Source organism: Macrosteles quadrilineatus, unplaced genomic scaffold (genome assembly GCF_028750875.1).
Source record: "Macrosteles quadrilineatus isolate MER2022 unplaced genomic scaffold, UCM_ALF_1.0 Scaffold_6__1_contigs__length_79288215, whole genome shotgun sequence".
In the NCBI taxonomy this organism is placed as follows: Eukaryota; Metazoa; Arthropoda; class Insecta; order Hemiptera; family Cicadellidae; genus Macrosteles; species Macrosteles quadrilineatus.
Window position 1 is genome coordinate 28,253,803 of NW_026542599.1, and position 20,810 is coordinate 28,274,612.

General features: G+C 36.5%; 1 protein-coding gene across 1 annotated transcript; it reads left to right on the plus strand.

Annotated features, from left to right (window-relative positions):
• The first annotated feature begins 3,671 nt into the window (after positions 1-3,671).
• LOC128996672 (peptidyl-alpha-hydroxyglycine alpha-amidating lyase 2-like) lies at positions 3,672-20,066 on the plus strand. Its single transcript, XM_054422103.1, has 8 exons — positions 3,672-3,815; positions 5,589-5,737; positions 8,085-8,175; positions 9,300-9,407; positions 10,157-10,358; positions 12,900-13,091; positions 18,345-18,457; positions 19,779-20,066. Exons 1-8 carry the CDS (start codon positions 3,684-3,686, stop codon positions 19,914-19,916), a joined length of 1,125 nt encoding a protein of 374 aa, XP_054278078.1. The 5' UTR covers positions 3,672-3,683; the 3' UTR covers positions 19,917-20,066.
• The last annotated feature ends 744 nt before the right edge of the window (positions 20,067-20,810 follow it).

Below are 20,810 nucleotides of genomic sequence, written 5' to 3' on the forward strand. Positions count from 1 at the left end.
ATGTCCTCTTATTTCTTAGTGTTTCGTGGAAAAGACAAGTGCACCTTTGTTAATGAAAATTTCAACCCGAATAAAGTGTGCAGTAGTGAGGTTGAGGTAGTATTTTAACTACTTTTAACACGTGAGAAAAGTAACTTTCAATAATTACAGGCCTACCTTAGGGCTATGCCTCATAGATCTATAAAGCAATTCCTTTTATCATTAGATATAAAATATGGACTAACACTCTCTGTTATAATCTATCTTCTATATAAATAAAATTAGAGTTTTGTCTGTACTTTGCTCAGAATTATATACTTTTAGGTTATTTTTACGTTTTATACATCAAAGAAGCAGAAACGAGTCTTATCTCTATTTCTGTCTGTCTGTCTTTCCCTTTGTCTGTAAAACTCAAGATGGCATTTTACGCAATCTTCTCCGTGAAAACCAGAGTACCTATCAAGATCCAAGTCATTTTAATGTATTCACTGGATTGGCGAGAGTGTCTTTAGTGATTTAAATATAGCCTCACTACTTTGTAAATAAAATTACGGACGTTCAAAAATGCAGTTTTGTGCGATTTTTGTCAAATTTTCGTTCAATTTTTATCACATAATCGTCTATGAAATAACGAACAGCTGTTCAGATCAAGATTATTTTTTCTAGCTGTCAATGATATGTTTACAAATGTTGTTTACAAATACCGCAACCATTTCGAATCACGTTTTGAAAGCAAATCCCAACCAAGTGAGATTAAAAACGTTTTTCTTACATAACGGATTTAATTAATCGCAAGTGCAATAATATAGTCTAATAGTGTAACCGTAAATGAAATTAAATAACTAGACATCGTCCAAATCGGAACCAGAAATTCTTTGAGTATAAGATGTTTCTTGAGTTTTGACAACCAGAAAGAAGACCTTGAATCAGTGTTGTATAGGGCTGGACACTGAAATGATCGTCGCCAATAGCTTACAAAAAAGGTTTCCACTCATTGACGGCGCTTCAATGGCGGTTGTGTAAAGTTTAAAGTAAAAAATCACAACTGCAGTGGGTGATTGTAACAGAGGTTTAACAGAGGAAGTGCTAAACTCGCTTTTCCAATGTGTCACTTTCTGTTTCTACTCACCGTGTGATGCAATCGCTGGACCATACATCCAATAGGCCCATAGCTCATATCTTGGGTACGTAAGCCTACATATTTATTCATTACAACCTTTTTGACGACGATCCTTGATACCGGTACTTTTCCATAGAATACATGGCCTACCTACTTAAGAAATATAATTACAAATGACCAAAACCCCAACATTGTGTGATTTTCGTCACATTTCCTTCTAATGTTAATAGATATACTAATCATTGTTTAGAGAATGCGTAATCTATTAAATAACAAAAAGTTGTTTGGGTAAGGTTTTTTTTATTTTATTTTTTTATTTTTCAAACTGACACCGATAAGTTAACGCTATAACTTTTTACGAGAAAATCCAAAAGCAAGAGATCAATAACCTCGGGACTAGATATTAATGTATTTAATTGGTCGGATGTACTATAGTTCTTAGGTAGGTTCTTACGTAGGTACTGGTTCTTTTCCTTAGAACCGTTGGTAGCTGCTAGAATCATTTTTACGTAGGTACCAACACATCACTGTAGTTTACAAATTAGTTATCGTTGGTGTTGCACCTTATTTATTAGAGCCGTCCGTATTCAATTTAAGTGATGTCTTAACTCTGTATAAGTTTTGCTTTTTCTGTCTGGATTCCAAATCTTAGCTTACCCGGTATGCTAAGAAAATGATAACCTATTTGAGTAAAACATTTGTTGGGCAAACCATCATGAATTGTTTACGTCTTTATATTGTTTATGTATCAATAGTTCGTGGCCTTTTTTGGATTGTTGTGTGTATGTCTGTTGGTAACGCATTAATGTCCTTATTTCTCAGTGTTTCACGGAATGGACAAGAGCACCTTTGATACTGAAAATGTCAACCGGAGGTTGAGGTAGTACGTTAAATACGTTTAAGTTAACCGATGTGGAAAGTAACTTTCAATTATAGGCCTACTTTAGGGCTACGCTTCATGGATCTATAAAACATTTTTTAGTTTAATCATTGGACATATGGACCATAACGATCCGGGTGACATTTAATTGCGAAACATTTATTTTGGCTTGAACTGTCAGATACTGTATTTGCGAAGGTTTATATATAATAGTTTTGCCAGCATATCTGCAAATATGCAAACTAACTGCTGTTCTTAATCTTAATATAAGAAGGTTTCAACTGACTACTATAAGATCCCCGTGCGTAGAACGGGCACACAGCTAGTTCTAAACAAAATAGTGCATCCCTTCATTCCTGTTAAAATTACTGTTCAAAAGTTAATGACACTTTTGTGATTTTATATATTAAAAATATCATAGTTACTCTCATTGTTTACCCATGATAAAGGTTGTTGACAACCTTAATGGGAGAAAGTATGTGTCAGATTGCTGTTATCGTTTATTTACTTTTATGTTCAAAGAGACTGTGTTTAAAAAGAACACTGATGCTATTTCTAGCTGTTTGATACAAGTGAGTGCTATGGGTGTTTGAAAGACGATGCATATGAGATTTAAAAAAAAAAAACATGTCTGTTGGTCGTCCAAGAGGTTAGTCGCCGATCTTTAAACAGGTCGTCTAATGAGAAGAAGATTAGTATTTGACTAAGATTAACTAAATAAGAATCTGTAACAGGACGTCGTGAAAGAGAGCGGAGAGTTCAAGTACAACCGTATAGTTCATTCAAAAGTTTCTGTGCCCACGACCAGATCTGGTCGGGTCTAGGAGAGGGGTTTGGCGGGGGTACTTTTGTTAAAACATTTGCGTCTTACTACACACCACACTCTCCCCTAACCCTAGCACTGCCAATAACCGGTACCTGTATGTTTTATTTCCGATAGTAGCCACCTGTCCGCGCACACATAAGTTTTGGCCGAACTGTACCACGTTGGTCACCTCAGGACGTTAAGGTGTAAAGGTGCTTTTAACATCTCTTCTGATCAGAATTTCTTGAACTTGGGCCCTTTAAATGAAATATAAGGTAGCAATTAATTAAATTAATTTAATTGTGACTATGGAATTATATACACCCATGAATTCGAACCTCTTAAAAAAAAAAACCCCAACTAAATGAGTTCTGAGTTAAAGAATCAACTCTGCAACTATAGAAAATGATTTAGAAAAACTTGTGTGTCCCCGATCACATTTTTCACACAATTTGAATGGCGTGGTTATAAATTAAATTTAGTAAGGATAAGGTTATGTCGAGATACGTTAGGTAAGGTTAGGTAATGCTGAGATAGGTTGAGATCAGAAAGATCAGATAAAATATAGTAAGTGGTTGCTACTGTTGCTAGCGGCCTACGGCCTCCACTTTCTTTCCCTGCATTCAGTCAGTGACATACAAGAACGAAAACAAAAGGCTACCGAATACATTAAATATTGTAAACTAAGTATAGGCCCTACTCAATGTTAAGGTCCATTAGCTAAAACCACAATTTTCCACATTTTAAGTCTTAGGCAAATTAACAGAATACAGACAATTTGTTTTTTATTTAAACTTTGAAAGATATTGACAACTGATCGATGTTGTCTAGCTACAACCGCGAGGGCCGCAAAGTGGCGCTAGCGCTAGCGTCTCCGCAAGCATCGATCGCCGTCCAAGATGGCGGCATATACGTTCCTGCAGTTGAGTTGTCTTCTGCTATCGTATCAACTATGTGCAGGAAACACGCTGCAGGAACTTTTCTATAATCAGATTCAGAATGTGTTGAACGAAGCCCCCCCGTCAGCTTACGTAAGTAGAGAACGTGGGTCTTGTGTTAACATTGTTGGCATATCGTAACAGATTTCATTGATAACAAACTGTTCTTAAAAATATTTTCTGATTTGGAATAAAATGTGAGTTTTTTCTGACTTTATCAGGACTAGTTTGGCGTTTCCAATATTACGAGTTTTCAAAGATGTTTTTGGTATTAATATCCTGCAGATGAGTTTTCATAATATAAGGTGAATTAAGTATCCTTCAACTGAAGTGGTAAAAATTTAAATGTTTGTCGTATTGAATGTATTTTGAAAACTAAGTTAATTAACTACGGTTTGTTTGAAATCATTATTTTAATCATAATACCTACTTAAACTCAATCACAATAAAAACTCTAGATGTGTAAGAGAAATATCTAAATAAAACCTAAAATTTGAAATGGAAATGAAGAAGAAGAAGCGACCAAGAGTAGCCTACATATTTTATGTCCTTCCAAATTCGTGAAATCAACGTTTTTAGCGGTTGCTATCAATACATCATCAATTGATTCCAGATAAAGCATTATCACGTTTATTACTTACCTAGCTCAAAGGGATCTCTTCACTTTGCATCTAAAATTGTGACTCCTCCCAGCTGTTAAGTATTCAATATTTTTTGGGACTTATGGTTTTGTTTGGTAGGAAATTTAAAATGGATAAATATAATAAATGACTTATTGACTTATTCACTTATTCACGAGAGCTTGGCCCGTGGTTGAAAACTCGACCAAAAGGATATATTGTGCAAACTTCTCTACTTTCACCCCACGCTGTAAATAAAACATGTGATTGGAAGTTCTTTAATTTGTTTTGATTTTCTGATTATATTAATTGTTGTTATTTCGTCACTAACATAGCAACCCATAAGTACCATGTTATTTTTTAAAATTTTAAATTATTTTTTTCTTGTTTTTGAGCCCATATTAACTTTTTAGCGGGTTGTACCAGGAAGACTAAACTTCGCATACCTTCATAAGAAACAAAAATTCACTTTTTTGTCACTTTTTGGTTAACTTTTTGGACCAAAAAGTGAATTTTTGTTTCTTATGAAGGTATGCGAAGTTTAGTCTTCCTGGTACAACCCGCTAAAAAGTTAAGTTGTCACTTTTTGGTTAACTTTTTGGACCAAAAAGTGAATTTTTGTTTCTTATGAAGGTATATGCGGAGTTTAGTTTTCCTGGTATAACCCGCTAAAAAGTTAATATGGGATATTGATGCCTACATTTAAGTTGGTTCTCTCAGGCTGATGAAAATTTAATAAAATGGCCGCCATGTCGTACTGGGTTGAGATAGAGACCTCTAGTTTTCACTGATATTCTTCTTTAATAAAGGCCTTTAAAATGAGGTTTGTTTTTTAATGAGGTGTCACTTGATGGGGCTTTACATTTAAAATTTTGGAGCTACCCCCAAAATACCCCATTTTGGGGTCCCGGGAAAAATTGGGATATCGTCCAAAAAGTGCAGTTTTATTTTTTATGAAGGTATGTGGAGTTTAGTTTTCCTGGTGTCACCCATTAAAAAGCTAACTAGGGGTATCCACACATTTGCCCAACCCTGTATAGGATGGATAAGATATAAATTGATAAAAAATTGCGGATTTCAAGGTGTTTTTAAAAAGCATATTTTTCTCAATTTTTGTTGTATCTAAACCCAAACCTATTAAATGTTTTGTATAATATTAGTGTGTATTAGTATTGTAATAAATCTAATAGTATTTTAGTACACTAGGCTATAGTTGTTTAGGTTCACTGTTGCAATGTGTCGGTAGGATGAGCCAGTGCTGCCACCACACCCCCAGGAGGTGGAAGGGTGGGGAGAGAGTCTGTTGGGCAAGATCGGACAAGTTAGCGGAGTGACAGTCAACCATGTGGGCCAGCCTGTCATCTTCCATAGAGGTCCGCGAGTGTGGGATGCTACGTAAGTCAAGTACTAAATTGTTTGAAAAGTTGTCTTGCTTAAATGGCATTTTGAATGTTAGGCTACGGCTACGATTATACTAGGACGCTGGCGTCCAGGACGCTAGCAGGGCATTAAATGAGATGGGGGTGATTAGACTAGGGATGCCAGCGTTTGAAGTTAAAAAAGTCACCAGATGCTCGATTTTGTGCATCCCAGCTGGGAACGCTGAAATTCGAGCGTCTGGTTACTTTTTGCCTCCCGGGATGCACAATATCGGTTGTGGGCATTGGTTCAAATGAGGTGCATTATACCATTTATACTAGGCTGCTAGCATCCGAGACACTCTCTTTCGACATGTGCACGAATATAGGCAATAACAACCAAACACACAAACAAACAAAGAACGAAAGAAGTTCAAACAAAGAATAGGCAATAAGCTATTACCGTCGGTCTCATAGTAAAACTTGGACCCGGGACCGATTTACTTTTTCGATTTGATGTCCCCAGAGGCCAAAAACACCATCCGTTCAAAATGTTATACATGTAGGCAATATTTTATATAGATTTATATATTAGTTACTGGATTACTGTATATCTATCCGTGAACGCGATAACTTGAGTAATTTTTGTCGTATTTTGAAGAAATTTTGCTTAAAGGTGTAGGGCGGGATTGACTTGAATGAGTATGTGAACCAGCATCAACGGACCATGGCAACGGGGTTTTATGGGGTAAAAAAGGGGTTTTCTCATATTTTACCCACAAAACACAAAATTTGCCAATTTTTCTCTAGAAAATTTTAAAGATTTTAAAACAAAAATAATTTAGTATATTAAAGTGTTTTTGTACAATTATTAGTTACAAAGAAAATTCAAAGAAATTCAAATTTAAAGTTCCCATGTTGTTCTTATAGAAAATATTGTTAATTGTAATTTGCTTGTTTATGGATCAAACTTGGCTAATTTTTTATATTAGCCTTCCTGAAGTGGCAAACGTGGGTACTCATTAAACCTAATAGATATATACAAAAATATAGAGAATCAAAATCGAAATGGATATTTACAGCCTGCCCTGAGGTCAGGTATAATGGAAGCGAGAGGGTTGTTGTTTCATCAGATGCACACTTACCCTCTATTCTTATTAGAGGATGTTGCAATTTGGTAAGGGATGTGAGGGTTTTAACCCATTCCTGACTGAGCTATTTGTCAAGTATCATATAACAAGAACTGCAACAAGAACTTTTACCTAGTACTGAGTAAAAAAGGGCCAAAATGTACAATGTTTTAGTAAAAAACTCATTAAAAATGTAATTTATGAAATAAATGCCTAACACTTGTGCTTAAATTGATCTACATAAAATTTCCTTTTATAAGACACTAATATTAAATAAAAATATTTTATAGCAATTTTTAATACATATAGGCTTATGCATTTTTATATATGCAAATAAAATTTGTTTTTTGAAAGCAAACCTTGAAAAATAAAAATAAAATCTATTGGTCAAATTTATAAATAGTACCGTATTCAATTCGTTACACAAAAAACTTTACTTGGTTTATAGCTGTTTTTGTAAAACTGCAAAACGGCAAAATAGGCCTCGGCCTAATACAATTTTTGCACCAAAATTTCATGTGTACTTAGTTAAGTGTTGGGAGTATTGAAATAAATGGAAAATAATATTCTAAGCATCATTATATTACTTTTGTAACTAATTACAACATTAGGAAAAATTAGGTAAATCAATAATAATGCATAATAAGCCTAATAATAACGCAAAGTAATGCATTATGCGTGGGGACGGACGCTGCCCGTCTTAAGTCTTTCGTAACCTAACGCGCTAGGACGGGCGCCGCCTGTCTTTAAGCGGGAATGGGTTAAGATGCCTTTTTGGCACAATTTTTTTAATGAGAGATATTTTTATAGTATTCTATTTCAATGCAAGACAATAACTTAGGCAAATTTTCTAAACAATAATCCAGTTGTGTACTTAGGGTTGAATGAGTAATAGTAAAAGCTTCCAGAGTTTTGGGATAAATATGTTGTTGTCATTATGGACAGCACATGGAGATAAATCTGTCTAAATGCACGAGAGAGCTGATATTGTGTCCTATATAAACTCAATGTTGAATTGATAAAAAATAAGGTAAAACCATTAAGAGTGTATTACACTCTGTGTATAGTCAATGGTAAAGTGCAGACTTAAATTTAAGAATGATCCTAATTTTTTACTGATATCCTGATATCAAAATCAGGTGAGTTGTGCATTTAAAATTAAAACTATCTTAAAATATCTTCATCAATAGGATTTGGTTGACTGATTCATTCTTTGGTTGCTCTCACTGTTTTATAATGTACTACATGTTTTAGTTCATTCAATGTAACCAAAGACTTCCAGCACCGTGAGCAAGGCCCAATCCGAGAAGATACTGTTCTGGTTTTGGATCCTCACTCTGGCAAGGTAAGGTACTTGCGTTGACACTGAAACTTCTAATGTAGATTGGGAGGTCCCAGTAAAGATGGCAGGATTTTACTTATATTAAAAAAAGGCAGCTACCAATTTGTGTGTGGTAAGGGCCAACTTAAATACAGTCCCGGCCACGTAAAGAGAGAAAATGTCCAGGTAGACCCGGTCAGGCCTTATCTGCCGTTGTCAAAACATAGCTATTGTTTTGAAACCGAGGGGGCGCGCTACCCCATCCCAGCGGTCATTGCTACTGCCTCCCTTTAATTCTTAGAAATAACTACAAATAACCAGTACAAATTCTATAAATCGAACGGGTGATCGCCTATAATTAAGTGACAGGTATATTCACAAAGTGAAGACGAATATCACAAAATTTGAATCACAATTCTACGTCGCTTCGTTGTTTGGCTAGTCGATGTTGAGAAGCAGCAGGCAATGACCGCTGAGGTAGCAATGACTGCTGGGATGGGGTAGCGCGCCCCCTCGGTTTCAAAACAATAGCTATGTTTTGACAACAGTGGATTAGGCCTGACCGGGTCTACCTGGACATTTTCTCTCTTTACGTGGCCGGGACTGTAAATAGGGTCAGGCCCAGGGGAGCAAGGTTTGTTGGGGGTGGGGGGCAAGGATGAGAACAATTCCCCCGCAAAGGAAGGGGGAGGGCAGGCAAAAATCTCTCTGGCCAATTGCATGTCACATGCAAACCCCGGGCCTGGTGTTTGGGAAGTTTAAGAATGACAAAACTATCATACCTTATAGTTTTTTATTGCAGCTTAATCTTTCACTGAATTATTAAAGAGATCGAGTTCTCACTTGGAAAAGAAAAGACCCATATTTTTTTAGATTAACCTACCTTATATTGTGTTCCTAACCAAGGAATTATTAATAATCCATTGGTGATTGACAGGAGTCAATCCCAAGACACATTTTCATACATAAGACAAAATCCTTTCCTTGATCAGAGCTGGTAGCTGAAGCTGAATAACTGGAATCGTTGGGTAATCCTTACTTAGCTTTCCTACAGGCATTGTCATGAAGTCATGCTAAACCTATGGCTATAACATCCTGTATTTTGCACATTAAGCTTAGCAAAGAAGTCACAAAAATTTTCTTTTCAGGTTCTCAGCAGTTGGGGACGAGATTTCTTCTACATGCCTCATGGAATTCACGTAGACTGGGAGGGAAACACTTGGCTTACCGACACTGCTCTTCACCAAGTCTTTAAGGTGACTTATATTACAGTATCCAATATTATAAATTAAACATAATAACACTTATTTTGTCATTTTGATACGTATATTTGATTTATTACAACATTAGTGTTTTGATTATGATTGATGCACACAGTCGTCTTCAGGGTAAAAATTACACATCACCAACATTTGCTGAGGTTTCAGCATCATTGCAAATGCCATCTTCAAGTTAGTAACAAATGATCACTTCTCTGGCTTAAGTTACCTAGCAAGAGTGTCCCATGACAGCTTTCAAGATTATTCAACAATAATTAATTAATCAATTGTCTGGGTAGTCAAGTGGTTGCAGTGATTGCCTTCATATCTGAAGGTTACTGGTTCGATTGCGATTCCAAGCGAGATTGTTACTGCCATGTGTCATTGTGTTAACTAAAGATGCTATTTACCAAAAGGTCAACATTAGATAGTAACAAGACCAGGGCTTGTACTGTTCCCTTTTAACACGTAATAAATGCTATTGGCGTGGATGGAAAAAGATAGCACCTGGAAAAAATGAAAATGTCAAAACATGTTAGAGTGATTGCTTTGTACCCTGAAGATCACAATAGTGCTTTGAAGTTGTGTGACTGTTTACTTTTATTGACAGAAATATTCATTTGCATCAACTTTTAAAGACACACTCCTATGGTCTTCACTCTTCATTTAAACACTGTGGGGTGTCATAATAATTTGGGATTGCAACTTTTACACACCATGGGTTACAACTTAATGTTGTCGTCCAGTTCTCGCCTGGGGCGCGGCGACCTGGTCTTACCTTTGGTCAGAGGTTCAAGCACGGTGACGGACTCCGTGAACTTTGTCAGCCGACTTCTGTAGCCGTTGCGTCCACTGGGGAGATCTTCGTAGCAGATGGATATTGTAACTCTCGCATTCTCAAGTTCGATGGGATGGGAAATCTCATCCGAGTCTTCCCTCAGAAGCAAGGTATTTCTTGATAGAAAGTTAGAAACCAGTTCAAGTGAATAAGCCGAGGATTTTTCTTGTTAGAATATTGTAATAGTAATATAATGTGTAATGTTTCGAGCTATAAGACAGTAATTTTATAGGTTTTATTTTATATTTAAAATTTAAAATGTTGTTTTACCTTATAGCATTTCTATCCAGGAGTTTTTAAAAGTGTTTTTATAATTTAAGACTCACTCTTTTAGAAGAAACTGGACCCAGGTATCTTTGTTCATTAGTTTTAACATTCAATCTGGATACTGAAGTAGGCATTTTATCTACGTATATTGATCAGCTACTGGCATTTTCTTTTGCAGAAAGAACCATAGGCGTAACTAGGATGACCCTAAGGAGAAGGGGGGGGGGGTTACAATGAAGGTCTGGAGGGATTTTGTAATTGTAGGAAAAAAAATTTTGATTGTAAAATAACATGTTTTAAGGTCAAAGGCAGGTGGGTTCAAACCCCTAAACCCCCTCTGGATATGCCACTGAAAAGATCATAGTTCTGTGATCTAGTCAGAGATTGCACTAGTGTCTAAAATTCCATTTTCCTACTTATTCTTTGTTACCGAGGTAGTTGAGGGGGCACAAAAGATGCTATAGATTACAATAAGTGACCAATTACAGTATACTTGTTACAAAAACATATATTATTCGCCTCTGACTTTGGGCACTCAAGAAAACATTCCATCTGACCCAGAGCTCAAGGTATATATTTTTTTTACTAAAAGATAACATTAAGTTAATTAGCGTCATACTGTGTTGTATTTTCTCTTGTAATTTTTCATGCTAGAATATTTCATTATTTGGTGTTGTTACGTGCCTATTTTGAGGGAGAGTAAATCCAGACCTTAGTGGCCTGGCATGAACATAGACTTAATCTAAGATCCTTACAATGGATGATTATAGGGTTTCAGTGAGGGAAAGTATGTGACTGTTTATAAAAAAAAATACCTCAGCATCCTCTGTTGTTCTCCAATTGTTCTTAACTCATTTTTAGTTTAAAACTGGGTCTAACTTAACGTACCTAGAGTTGTGGATTGTACACCTCAAAGTACAGTCTAACCTTGATATAACGAACCTCGATACAACGAATTCCTTGATATAACGAATTTTTTTAAATCCCCTAGAACTCTCCATAAGACACAATGTATATTTTACCTCTACATAACGAACAAATTATAACAACGACCTTGATTTAACAAATTTTTCGTGATTTCGGCTAAAATAAGACACCTCAATATAGCGAATTTATCATTGTCAGAACCTCTACATTGCGAATTTAACCTCTGCATAATGAATTGTCTACGTCTTTCCCTCGATATAACAAATCCCCCACCCCATTATTGTTTTTGAAAAATCTGTTTTTTTATAAAATGAAATGAAAGGTGACGTCATCGCTTGCGCTAACATTCGTCTGCTCCGTTTTACACATCTCTCTGTCTGCTGTCGCTGCGCGCGCTATGTTGCAACTGAGAACTGATTTAATTACTGAGGACTGATGACGACGTAATGTTTAGTAAGCTTGATTGGGCGATAAGTAACTATTATGGTGAATTGTACAATTTTTGGATAAAGAGAAACCTAAGAAAGAATATAAAACAAAACCAAAGAGAAAGAATAGCAACATCGTTATTTTAACATTCCTTTTTCGAGTGTTCTTATTATCTTTTAAGTTGGGTATGATTATACACTTTTATAATGACTTATCTAATAATTTATTGTTTTCAATACGATTTGTTTCAACTAGCAACACCAATGCTATATTTAATGATTATTATTGACATTCCTCTGTTGTGATAAATCAGTACTGTACTGTAAGTAGCCTACCAGCCTATCACGAGCAGTAGCTTACAAAACTTCCTACTACTGTTTTGTTTTGTTCTTTACATGGTTTTTGACTACGCAATACAGTGTTTGGCTAGGTTTTAGGAGGGTTAGAACAAGCTGTGATTTAAAACTTACAGTTTTTAACCTATACCAAGGTCAATGCCATTATCATGATTGCGCATTATTCAAGATCCCTCCCCTTTTTTATGCCGGATAATTTAGGTTCTACTGTACAATGTTAACACTGTATTGTAAAGTATTGTAGCCTAAGCTACTTTAATTGTGTTTTGTCAAATCCCGACCTATATTGACCGACGCTGGTTCTGAACCTCGACTTAGCGAAATTCCTGCAAACATAACCTCTATATAACGAACCTCGTTTTAACAAAATCCTTGATATAACGAATATTCAGTTCGGTCCCTTCAGATTCGTTATACTGAGGTTGGACTGTAGTAGCTCATAACAAGACTAAGATTTGAGAACTGAGGGGTAGGTGAGAAGAGGTAGATGGTTTTGTGATACTTGATTGTTTGCAGGGAGGATGGTTAGGATAATACGAATAAGTATAAAGGTTGGATAACCAATAGGATAGTTGAAACTCTCTGTAAATTCACAGTCAGAGGTTTCAGATGCAAGAATATAATGATAAAGAAATATTTTGTTACCAATAACTTATATTTCTATTGCTTCAGAGTTTCTGTCTCTGGAAGTTCCCCACAGCTTGGCCCTGCTGGAACACCGCGACCTTCTCTGTATCGGAGACAGAGAGAACATGAGGGTAGCTTGTATTGGAGCCAAGTTGAGAGATAGATCTCCTGGACCTGGTCTTACCTTCACTATACAACAACCTGACTTGGGCAGAGTCTTTGGTATTGCTTCTCATGGTAGGTATAGGTAGGGACAAAAAGTACATGAGGGTAGCTTGTATTGGAGCCAAGTTGAGAGATAGATCTCCTGGAACTGGTCTTACCTTCAGTATACAACAACCTGACTTGGGCAGAGTCTTTGGTATTGCTTCTCATGGTAGGTATGGGTAGTGACAGAGAGTACATGAGGGTAGCTTGTATTGGAGCCCAGTTGAGAGATAGATCTCCTGGACCTGGTCTTACCTTCACTATACAACAACCTGACTTGGGCAGAGTCTTTGGTATTGCTTCTCATGGTAGGTATAGGTAGTGACAGAGAGAACATGAGGGTAGCTTGTATTGGAGCCAAGTTGAGAGATAGATCTCCTGGACCTGGTCTTACCTTCACTATACAACAACCTGACTTGGGCAGAGTCTTTGGTATTGCTTCTCATGGTAGGTATGGGTAGTGACAGAGAGTACATGAGGGTAGCTTGTATTGGAGCCCAGTTGAGAGATAGATCTCCTGGACCTGGTCTTACCTTCACTATACAACAACCTGACTTGGGCAGAGTCTTTGGTATTGCTTCTCATGGTAGGTATAGGTAGGGACAGAGAGTACATGAGGGTAGCTTGTATTGGAGCCAAGTTGAGAGATAGATCTCCTGGACCTGGTCTTACCTTCACTATACAACAACCTGACTTGGGCAGAGTCTTTGGTATTGCTTCTCATGGTAGGTATAGGTAGGGACAGAGAGTACATGAGGGTAGCTTGTATTGGAGCCAAGTTGAGAGATAGATCTCCTGGACCTGGTCTTACCTTCACTATACAACAACCTGACTTGGGCAGAGTCTTTGGTATTGCTTCTCATGGTAGGTATAGGTAGGGACAGAGAGTACAAGAGGGTAGCTTGTATTGGAGCCAAGTTGAGAGATAGATCTCCTGGACCTGGTCTTACCTTCACTATACAACAACCTGAGTTGGGCAGAGTCTTTGGTATTGCTTCTCATGGTAGGTATAGGTAGGTACAGAGAGTACATGAGGGTAGCTTGTATTGGAGCCCAGTTGAGAGATAGATCTCCTGGAACTGGTCTTACCTTCAGTATACAACAACCTGACTTGGGCAGAGTCTTTGGTATTGCTTCTCATGGTAGGTATAGGTAGGGACAGAGAGTACATGAGGGTAGCTTGTATTGGAGCCAAGTTGAGAGATAGATCACCTGGACCTGGTCTTACCTTCACTATACAACAACCTGACTTGGGCAGAGTCTTTGGTATTGCTTCTCATGGTAGGTATGGGTAGTGACAGAGAGAACATGAGCATGAGGGTAGCTTGTATTGGAGCCAAGTTGAGAGATAGATCTCCTGGACCTGGTCTTACCTTCACTATACAACAACCTGACTTGGGCAGAGTCTTTGGTATTGCTTCTCATGGTAGGTATGGGTAGTGACAGAGAGAACATGAGAGGGTAGCTTGTATTGGAGCCAAGTTGAGAGATAGATATCCTGGACCTGGTCTTACCTTCACTATACAACAACCTGACTTGGGCAGAGTCTTTGGTATTGCTTCTCGTGGTAGGTATAGGTAGGGACAGAGAGAACATGAGGGTAGCTTGTATTGGAGCCAAGTTGAGAGATAGATCTCCTGGACCTGGTCTTACCTTCACTATACAACAACCTGACTTGGGCAGAGTCTTTGGTATTGCTTCTCATGGTAGGTATAGGTAGGGACAGAGAGAACATGAGGGTAGCTTGTATTGGAGTCAAGTTGAGAGATAGATCACCTGGAACTGGTCTTACCTTCAGTATACAACAACCTGACTTGGGCAGAGTCTTTGGTACTGCTTCTCATGGTAGGTATAGGCAGGGGTGCCCACAGGGGGGTTTGATGTCGCAAAATGCGACATCAGAATTTTATTTGGGGGGGATTTTGTGATTTTGGGGGGGATTCAAGCCTGTGGTTGGTTAAAAGCACATAAAAGATTAATCAGATAATTTTTACGACCTCCTTAATTTATTACTGGGGTAATTATGCAATCAAAATCCCGTTTGACATTTTATCTTGATTAATACATCATTTTATAATTGCTATAAAATATATAGATACTTTTATCTATGCTTTTATGTGGATGGATTTCCACTTTCTGACTCGTATCATGTTTGACAGTGAGAACAACTCCATGACAACTGCTGTCAAAGGATTATGGTTGCTTATTAAATTGTATCTGCAATTTGAGTTTGTTTTAACCTTTCATTATGAACTCATTCTCAAATAGTCTCATTGCCTTGAGGACCTATTGATGGTTTTATAGGTTTGTTTATTATAATATATTCTTGATTCATAAAAAAAAACATTATTATGATAATGATAATCATTTTGCTATTTTTACAACATGAAAAACAACATGAAAGCTTGTGATAATATTTTGGCTCTCCTAAATAATTATGCCTGGGTCATTTATTCATTGGAAGAAATTGACATACAGTACTGTGACATTTAATCAAGGTTTTTGATAGGCTATGTGTTTACGTTAACTTCAAGAACTGAAACACATGATTATGGATTAATTAAATTGTATTTGTTATTGTATTTTCTTGAATCTAGAAAGAGCTTCAAATAAATTTTACTAGTCTTAGAATAGATATATAATTATTTTTTTACGCCACGCTACACTATTTTGACGAACTTCCCATGCAAGGATTTAGTCCAGAAAACAGCTGTTGTCCTTAATCAAATGGGTTTTCATACAGTACTACACTGTACTGTAATGAGTTTTGCTGGACACCAATCAGCTGATTATACTGTAGGGCCTATGGGTGGCAATGAGTGGTTATAACAAAAACACCTCTAGTGATTTTTAGTCCTTTAGTTGGTGGTAATATAGGAATTTGAACGGATTTAGTAGTATGGCGTAAACTATCGTACGTCATTCGTCCAAAATGTGTTGGCCGGACTCGTATAAAAAAAACACTACTCGACTTCGTCTCGCACGGGATTCAGGACTAGTAACGTAATATACTATTTTACCACACTATGATGTTTTTAACTGTTTTACATAAAGGTACATTAATTGGTGGCTGAAAGTTACGTTTTGCAGGCCATGCCAGCTGTCATCGTCATTTGGGGATCGAGCAGGGTTTTACATCCCTAGGGCCGCAAAATCAGCTGCCCGCTTTAAATACACAATCAGTATCCATAGCATTGCAATAGAGTTGTTTTATTGTCACCGCTGCCTAGCGACTATTCATTATTGTTTTTGCTGATTCCTCAAACTATTTATCCACATGACCTTAAAGTTGTAGTTGTGTTGACTATATCAGTGTGCAGTGTATTATCATTGAGGTGAATTAGTGGCAATAGAGTATAGTGTGGGGTGGTGAATAATAGCGTTTGTACCACGGACTGAAATGGTTTTTCAGTTCTCGATCGTTTTAAGTCCTCAACCTCGTATCGGACTTAAAAACTACCTCGAACCAGCAAAACCTCATTTTGGCCCTAGGCACTAAATATACTATTAAGTTTAGGCCTAGTAATATTTTTGAGACTGAATATTTTACACCTATTTAAAAAGGACCAAACTCAGAAGTGGATTAAAGGGCAATTTAGAAAATATCTCAAACTTTTTGACATAACTTTAAGTACTTTCTCCCCTACAATTTAATATGGTAAAAGAATTTTTTATGTAAAAAACCTGATCCCAAAAAAGTGGTTTTCGAAGTGATGTGTGTGTCTGTCTGTATGTGTGTATGTATGGTACAGAGCTACAGACCACGCCTGTGGTCCGAGTCCGATTTTGATGAAATTTGGTATTTTAGGTACCAATCCATGGTCTCTCCAGATTTTTTTTTCATTTTGGATTTTTAATAGTGATATATTCCATTACCCTATAAAAATAATGGATAAATAAAATTTTCTCAGAATTGGCCCGAACGATTTTGATTAAAAATTAACATGTTACACTCTTTGACTATGGCCAATTTTGATTCAAATTGTGTGCATGTCAAAAATCCTCATTTAAATTAAAACTAAACCAACAAATAGTTTGCTACTAGAGTTTTAAAGGAAAATTGTCCATTTTTATTGGGTTTAAAGTTTGATTCAAACGCTTAAATTCCCATAAGTTTAAAGAAGTGTCGGGGGCACCCCTTCCCTCCCCGCATTGTAAACATAACTATGGGTTAGCCCCCAGACCTTCCGGCATGGGTATGGTTAAACAACGAATTTGGGGGGGATTCTGCGACGTGAGCTTTGGGGGGGATGGGCACCCCTGGGTATAGGTAGTGACAGAGAGTACATGAGGGTAGCTTGTATTGGAGCCAAGTTGAGAGATAGATCACCTGGAACTGGTCTTACCTTCAGTATACAACAACCTGACTTGGGCAGAGTCTTTGGTATTGCTTCTCATGGTAGGTATAGGTAGGGACAGAGAGAACATGAGGGTAGCTTGTATTGGAGCCAAGTTGAGAGATAGATCACCTGGAACTGGTCTTACCTTCAGTATACAACAACCTGACTTGGGCAGAGTCTTTGGTATTGCTTCTCATGGTAGGTATAGGTAGGGACAGAGAGTACATGAGGGTAGCTTGTATTGGAGCCAAGTTGAGAGATAGATCACCTGGAACTGGTCTTAACTTCAGTATACAACAACCTGGTCAACTAGACATGACCGGCACTTACTCCTATAATTTACTTCCGTGATGGAGAGAAAGAAATTAATTATCCTTTAGAAGTCGCTTTTAGTTTTCTCTAATTTTTACAGTTAAATAGAATTTTAGAAAAGAATGACAAGTAAATAACACCATAGATAAAAGACACTCTCTTAGTAGATTTCTCATCCTTATGGAACAGCTGAAGACAATTTTATTGTTAGTTCTGTACGTTTTATGCAGAGGTCGTGTTTTGTTTACAATTTGTTTCCCGTTATTACAGTACTTTAAAACCTCGTTTAACCAAATAATACGCTCTAATCATAAACAATAACTTGTCCCCTAGTTGTACAACCAAACAGTAAAGCACAAATCAAGAAATTAACCCTAAAATAATAGAAACAAAATTTCGTTGACACTAGCGCCCAGTGTCACCGTACATGAACTAGACACGAAAAACGTGCTTCAAAATTTACAATCGGATGAGAAGTCTACTTGTGTTGGTTATGATAACACTTAACAGCTGCTTTTATTATTATTGCTGAGAGGATATCCTAAAAATGTTCAAAATGATCTGCCACAGCTCAAATAAATAAACTATCAAAAGTTATGAATGAAAATGTAAACTCTCCCTTTGTTCGCAGGAGATTTGGTGTATGCAGTTAATGGCAAAACATCCCCTACCATTCCCACCCAAGGGTTTACACTCGATCCTTTGGCTGAGACTATGCTGGACCATTGGGGACCAACCTCCACGGTATGATGAAAATGATCCAACCATATGTTATGGAAACATAATGTCAATTCAAATGTTAATTCTGTTTATATTACCATGTTGAGTAATTAGCAATGTTTGCTGTAGAGATAAGCGAGGGATTTTCCTTCCAATTCAAATTTTAAAGCAGAACTTTAACTTCTTTACTATACAAAACAAAGTTAATTAATTCTAATGGATTTGACTTTAGTGACACTACCGTAAAGTATACATTCAATTGTCTATGTTTGAATTGTAGTCAGTTTGCTTGCTTTCAAACAATTTTTTCTTCTATATAAACTTTTTAACTTACCTTACCTTTGTGGCCACTCAAACCTCAGTAGGTGTTTGGCCTCACCAACAACAGGTCGCCACCTTTCTATGTCTTCCATCCATTCCGTCTCTGGTCTGAGCTTTATTACGTCTCTTCGCACCTGGTCCTGCCATTATAGCTGAGGTTGTCCTAGTGGTCGTCTTCCAAGAGAAAGATTTTCAGACACCATTCTTAGCATTGAATCTTCCTTTCTTCTCTTAACATGACCGGCCCAATAGTTTCCTACTTTTGATTTGGCCTATTACGTCGGGGTCTGTATAGATTTATCTTAGTTCTTTGTTTGTCCTGATTTTCCACAAACCATTTTCATTAACGGGACCGTACATAATTCTTAGTATTTTATAAAAAAAATGCATATCTTTTCTTGGTTCTTTGTCAATATACAGGTTTCAGACCCGTGTACTACTGGCTGTATTATCATTTTGTAGAGTTTTGTTTTGGTTTTTCTTGTTTGTTGTTGTTTTGGTCAAAAGTCTAATTCCTCAGAAATAATCTGGCATTCGTCTATACTTAGTCAATGTGTTATTGGTCTATGTTCACTCCTAAGTATTGAAACTATGTAGTCCTTTTAAATTTGTAATCTCCAACTTGTAAAGAGTGTTCCACTTTTTAAACTTAGTCCAACTAAAATGGAAACTTATTGTAAACTCTAGCACATTCTATGCCCTCATAAACTACCACAGTATAAAAGTTTAAAGAGAAAATACAAATATAATCGACAATCGTAGCACACTATGAGAGGCTTTAACAAGCATTTATTACTTAAGGAAAACACTGACTTCAGCTGGTCTATTTGACAAGTCGAAACTCGAAAACAAAATCATCATGAGAGAAAGCAAGTATATCTGTACTACCTATAATAGTCAATGAAACTACATGGACAGCATTAAGCCATTTCAAGTTTTTTAAATGCTAAGATTCCCTGATATTTGTGCTTTCTCACCCTCAAAGGTGAAAATGTTGAACTAAGAATACAATGTCTTATTTCAGGCTTTCAACAACCCTCACGCAATCGCTATTTCTCAAGATGGACATTCTCTCTATGTCGTCGAGATTGGACCAAACCGAGTCTGGAAGTTTGAGCTTAAACCCAACTACGAGCCTAACAATGATAAAAATACTTTCTAACCTTGTAGAAATAACATGCCATCATATTGTATACATAGTTAAAGTACCTGTATCACTTATGATTAGGAAGACCTTATATAGAATATTTTGTGGTCTTAAAGAAATATTACTTTTATTTTTTGTTATTGAAATATATAGCCTACATTATCATAGTTGTTATTTTATTCTCTCCCTTTAAATTTTTTTGCAAAAATCATGAGTAACTAAATAAGTATTAGTGGTAAGCTTTCTGAAGGTTTAAATTTGAACCGCAAATTCATTTAAAACGAGCTGTAGGCCGTCCTATGTACGGGAATTGGGTAGGTAGTCAACTAAAACTGAATATAATTCAGAACAGCTAGTTTACACACATTTAGACAAATTCTGCCATGGGTAAAATCATCTTGTAAACAGCAAAATAGTAGCAAAATAGTAGTCTGTCACTTCGAAACAGGTATTTTAGTAAACATAAAATAAGACCCTTGATTATATACAGCAATGGTTATAGAATCTTACTTATTTCCTATAATCAAAATGACTAAATCACAGAGTAAATAAGCGAACTTCATAGTTCTTAGAATATTTTTTTATTCAACCAACAAATTATATTGCACTAAAACAAACTGCATATCTTAATGACTGCTCAAAAAAATAAATTAGAACATCTAGTATTTTACTATGTAGGTATATATAAATAATCTCATCCCCTTAACGATTAAATGAACTTATCGATGATTATAGCATTACACATACTATAAAAGTCAATTCTACGTATGTAATTTAATTTTCATCCAAATGCTGAATTTGTGTCGAAAATGCTGAATGTTTACAGCTGTTACGTTAAGCAAATGGTATTATACCAAAAGCTAGAGTAGAATGTTAGCGTTGGCTACTAGACTTTTTAAAATTTAAAGC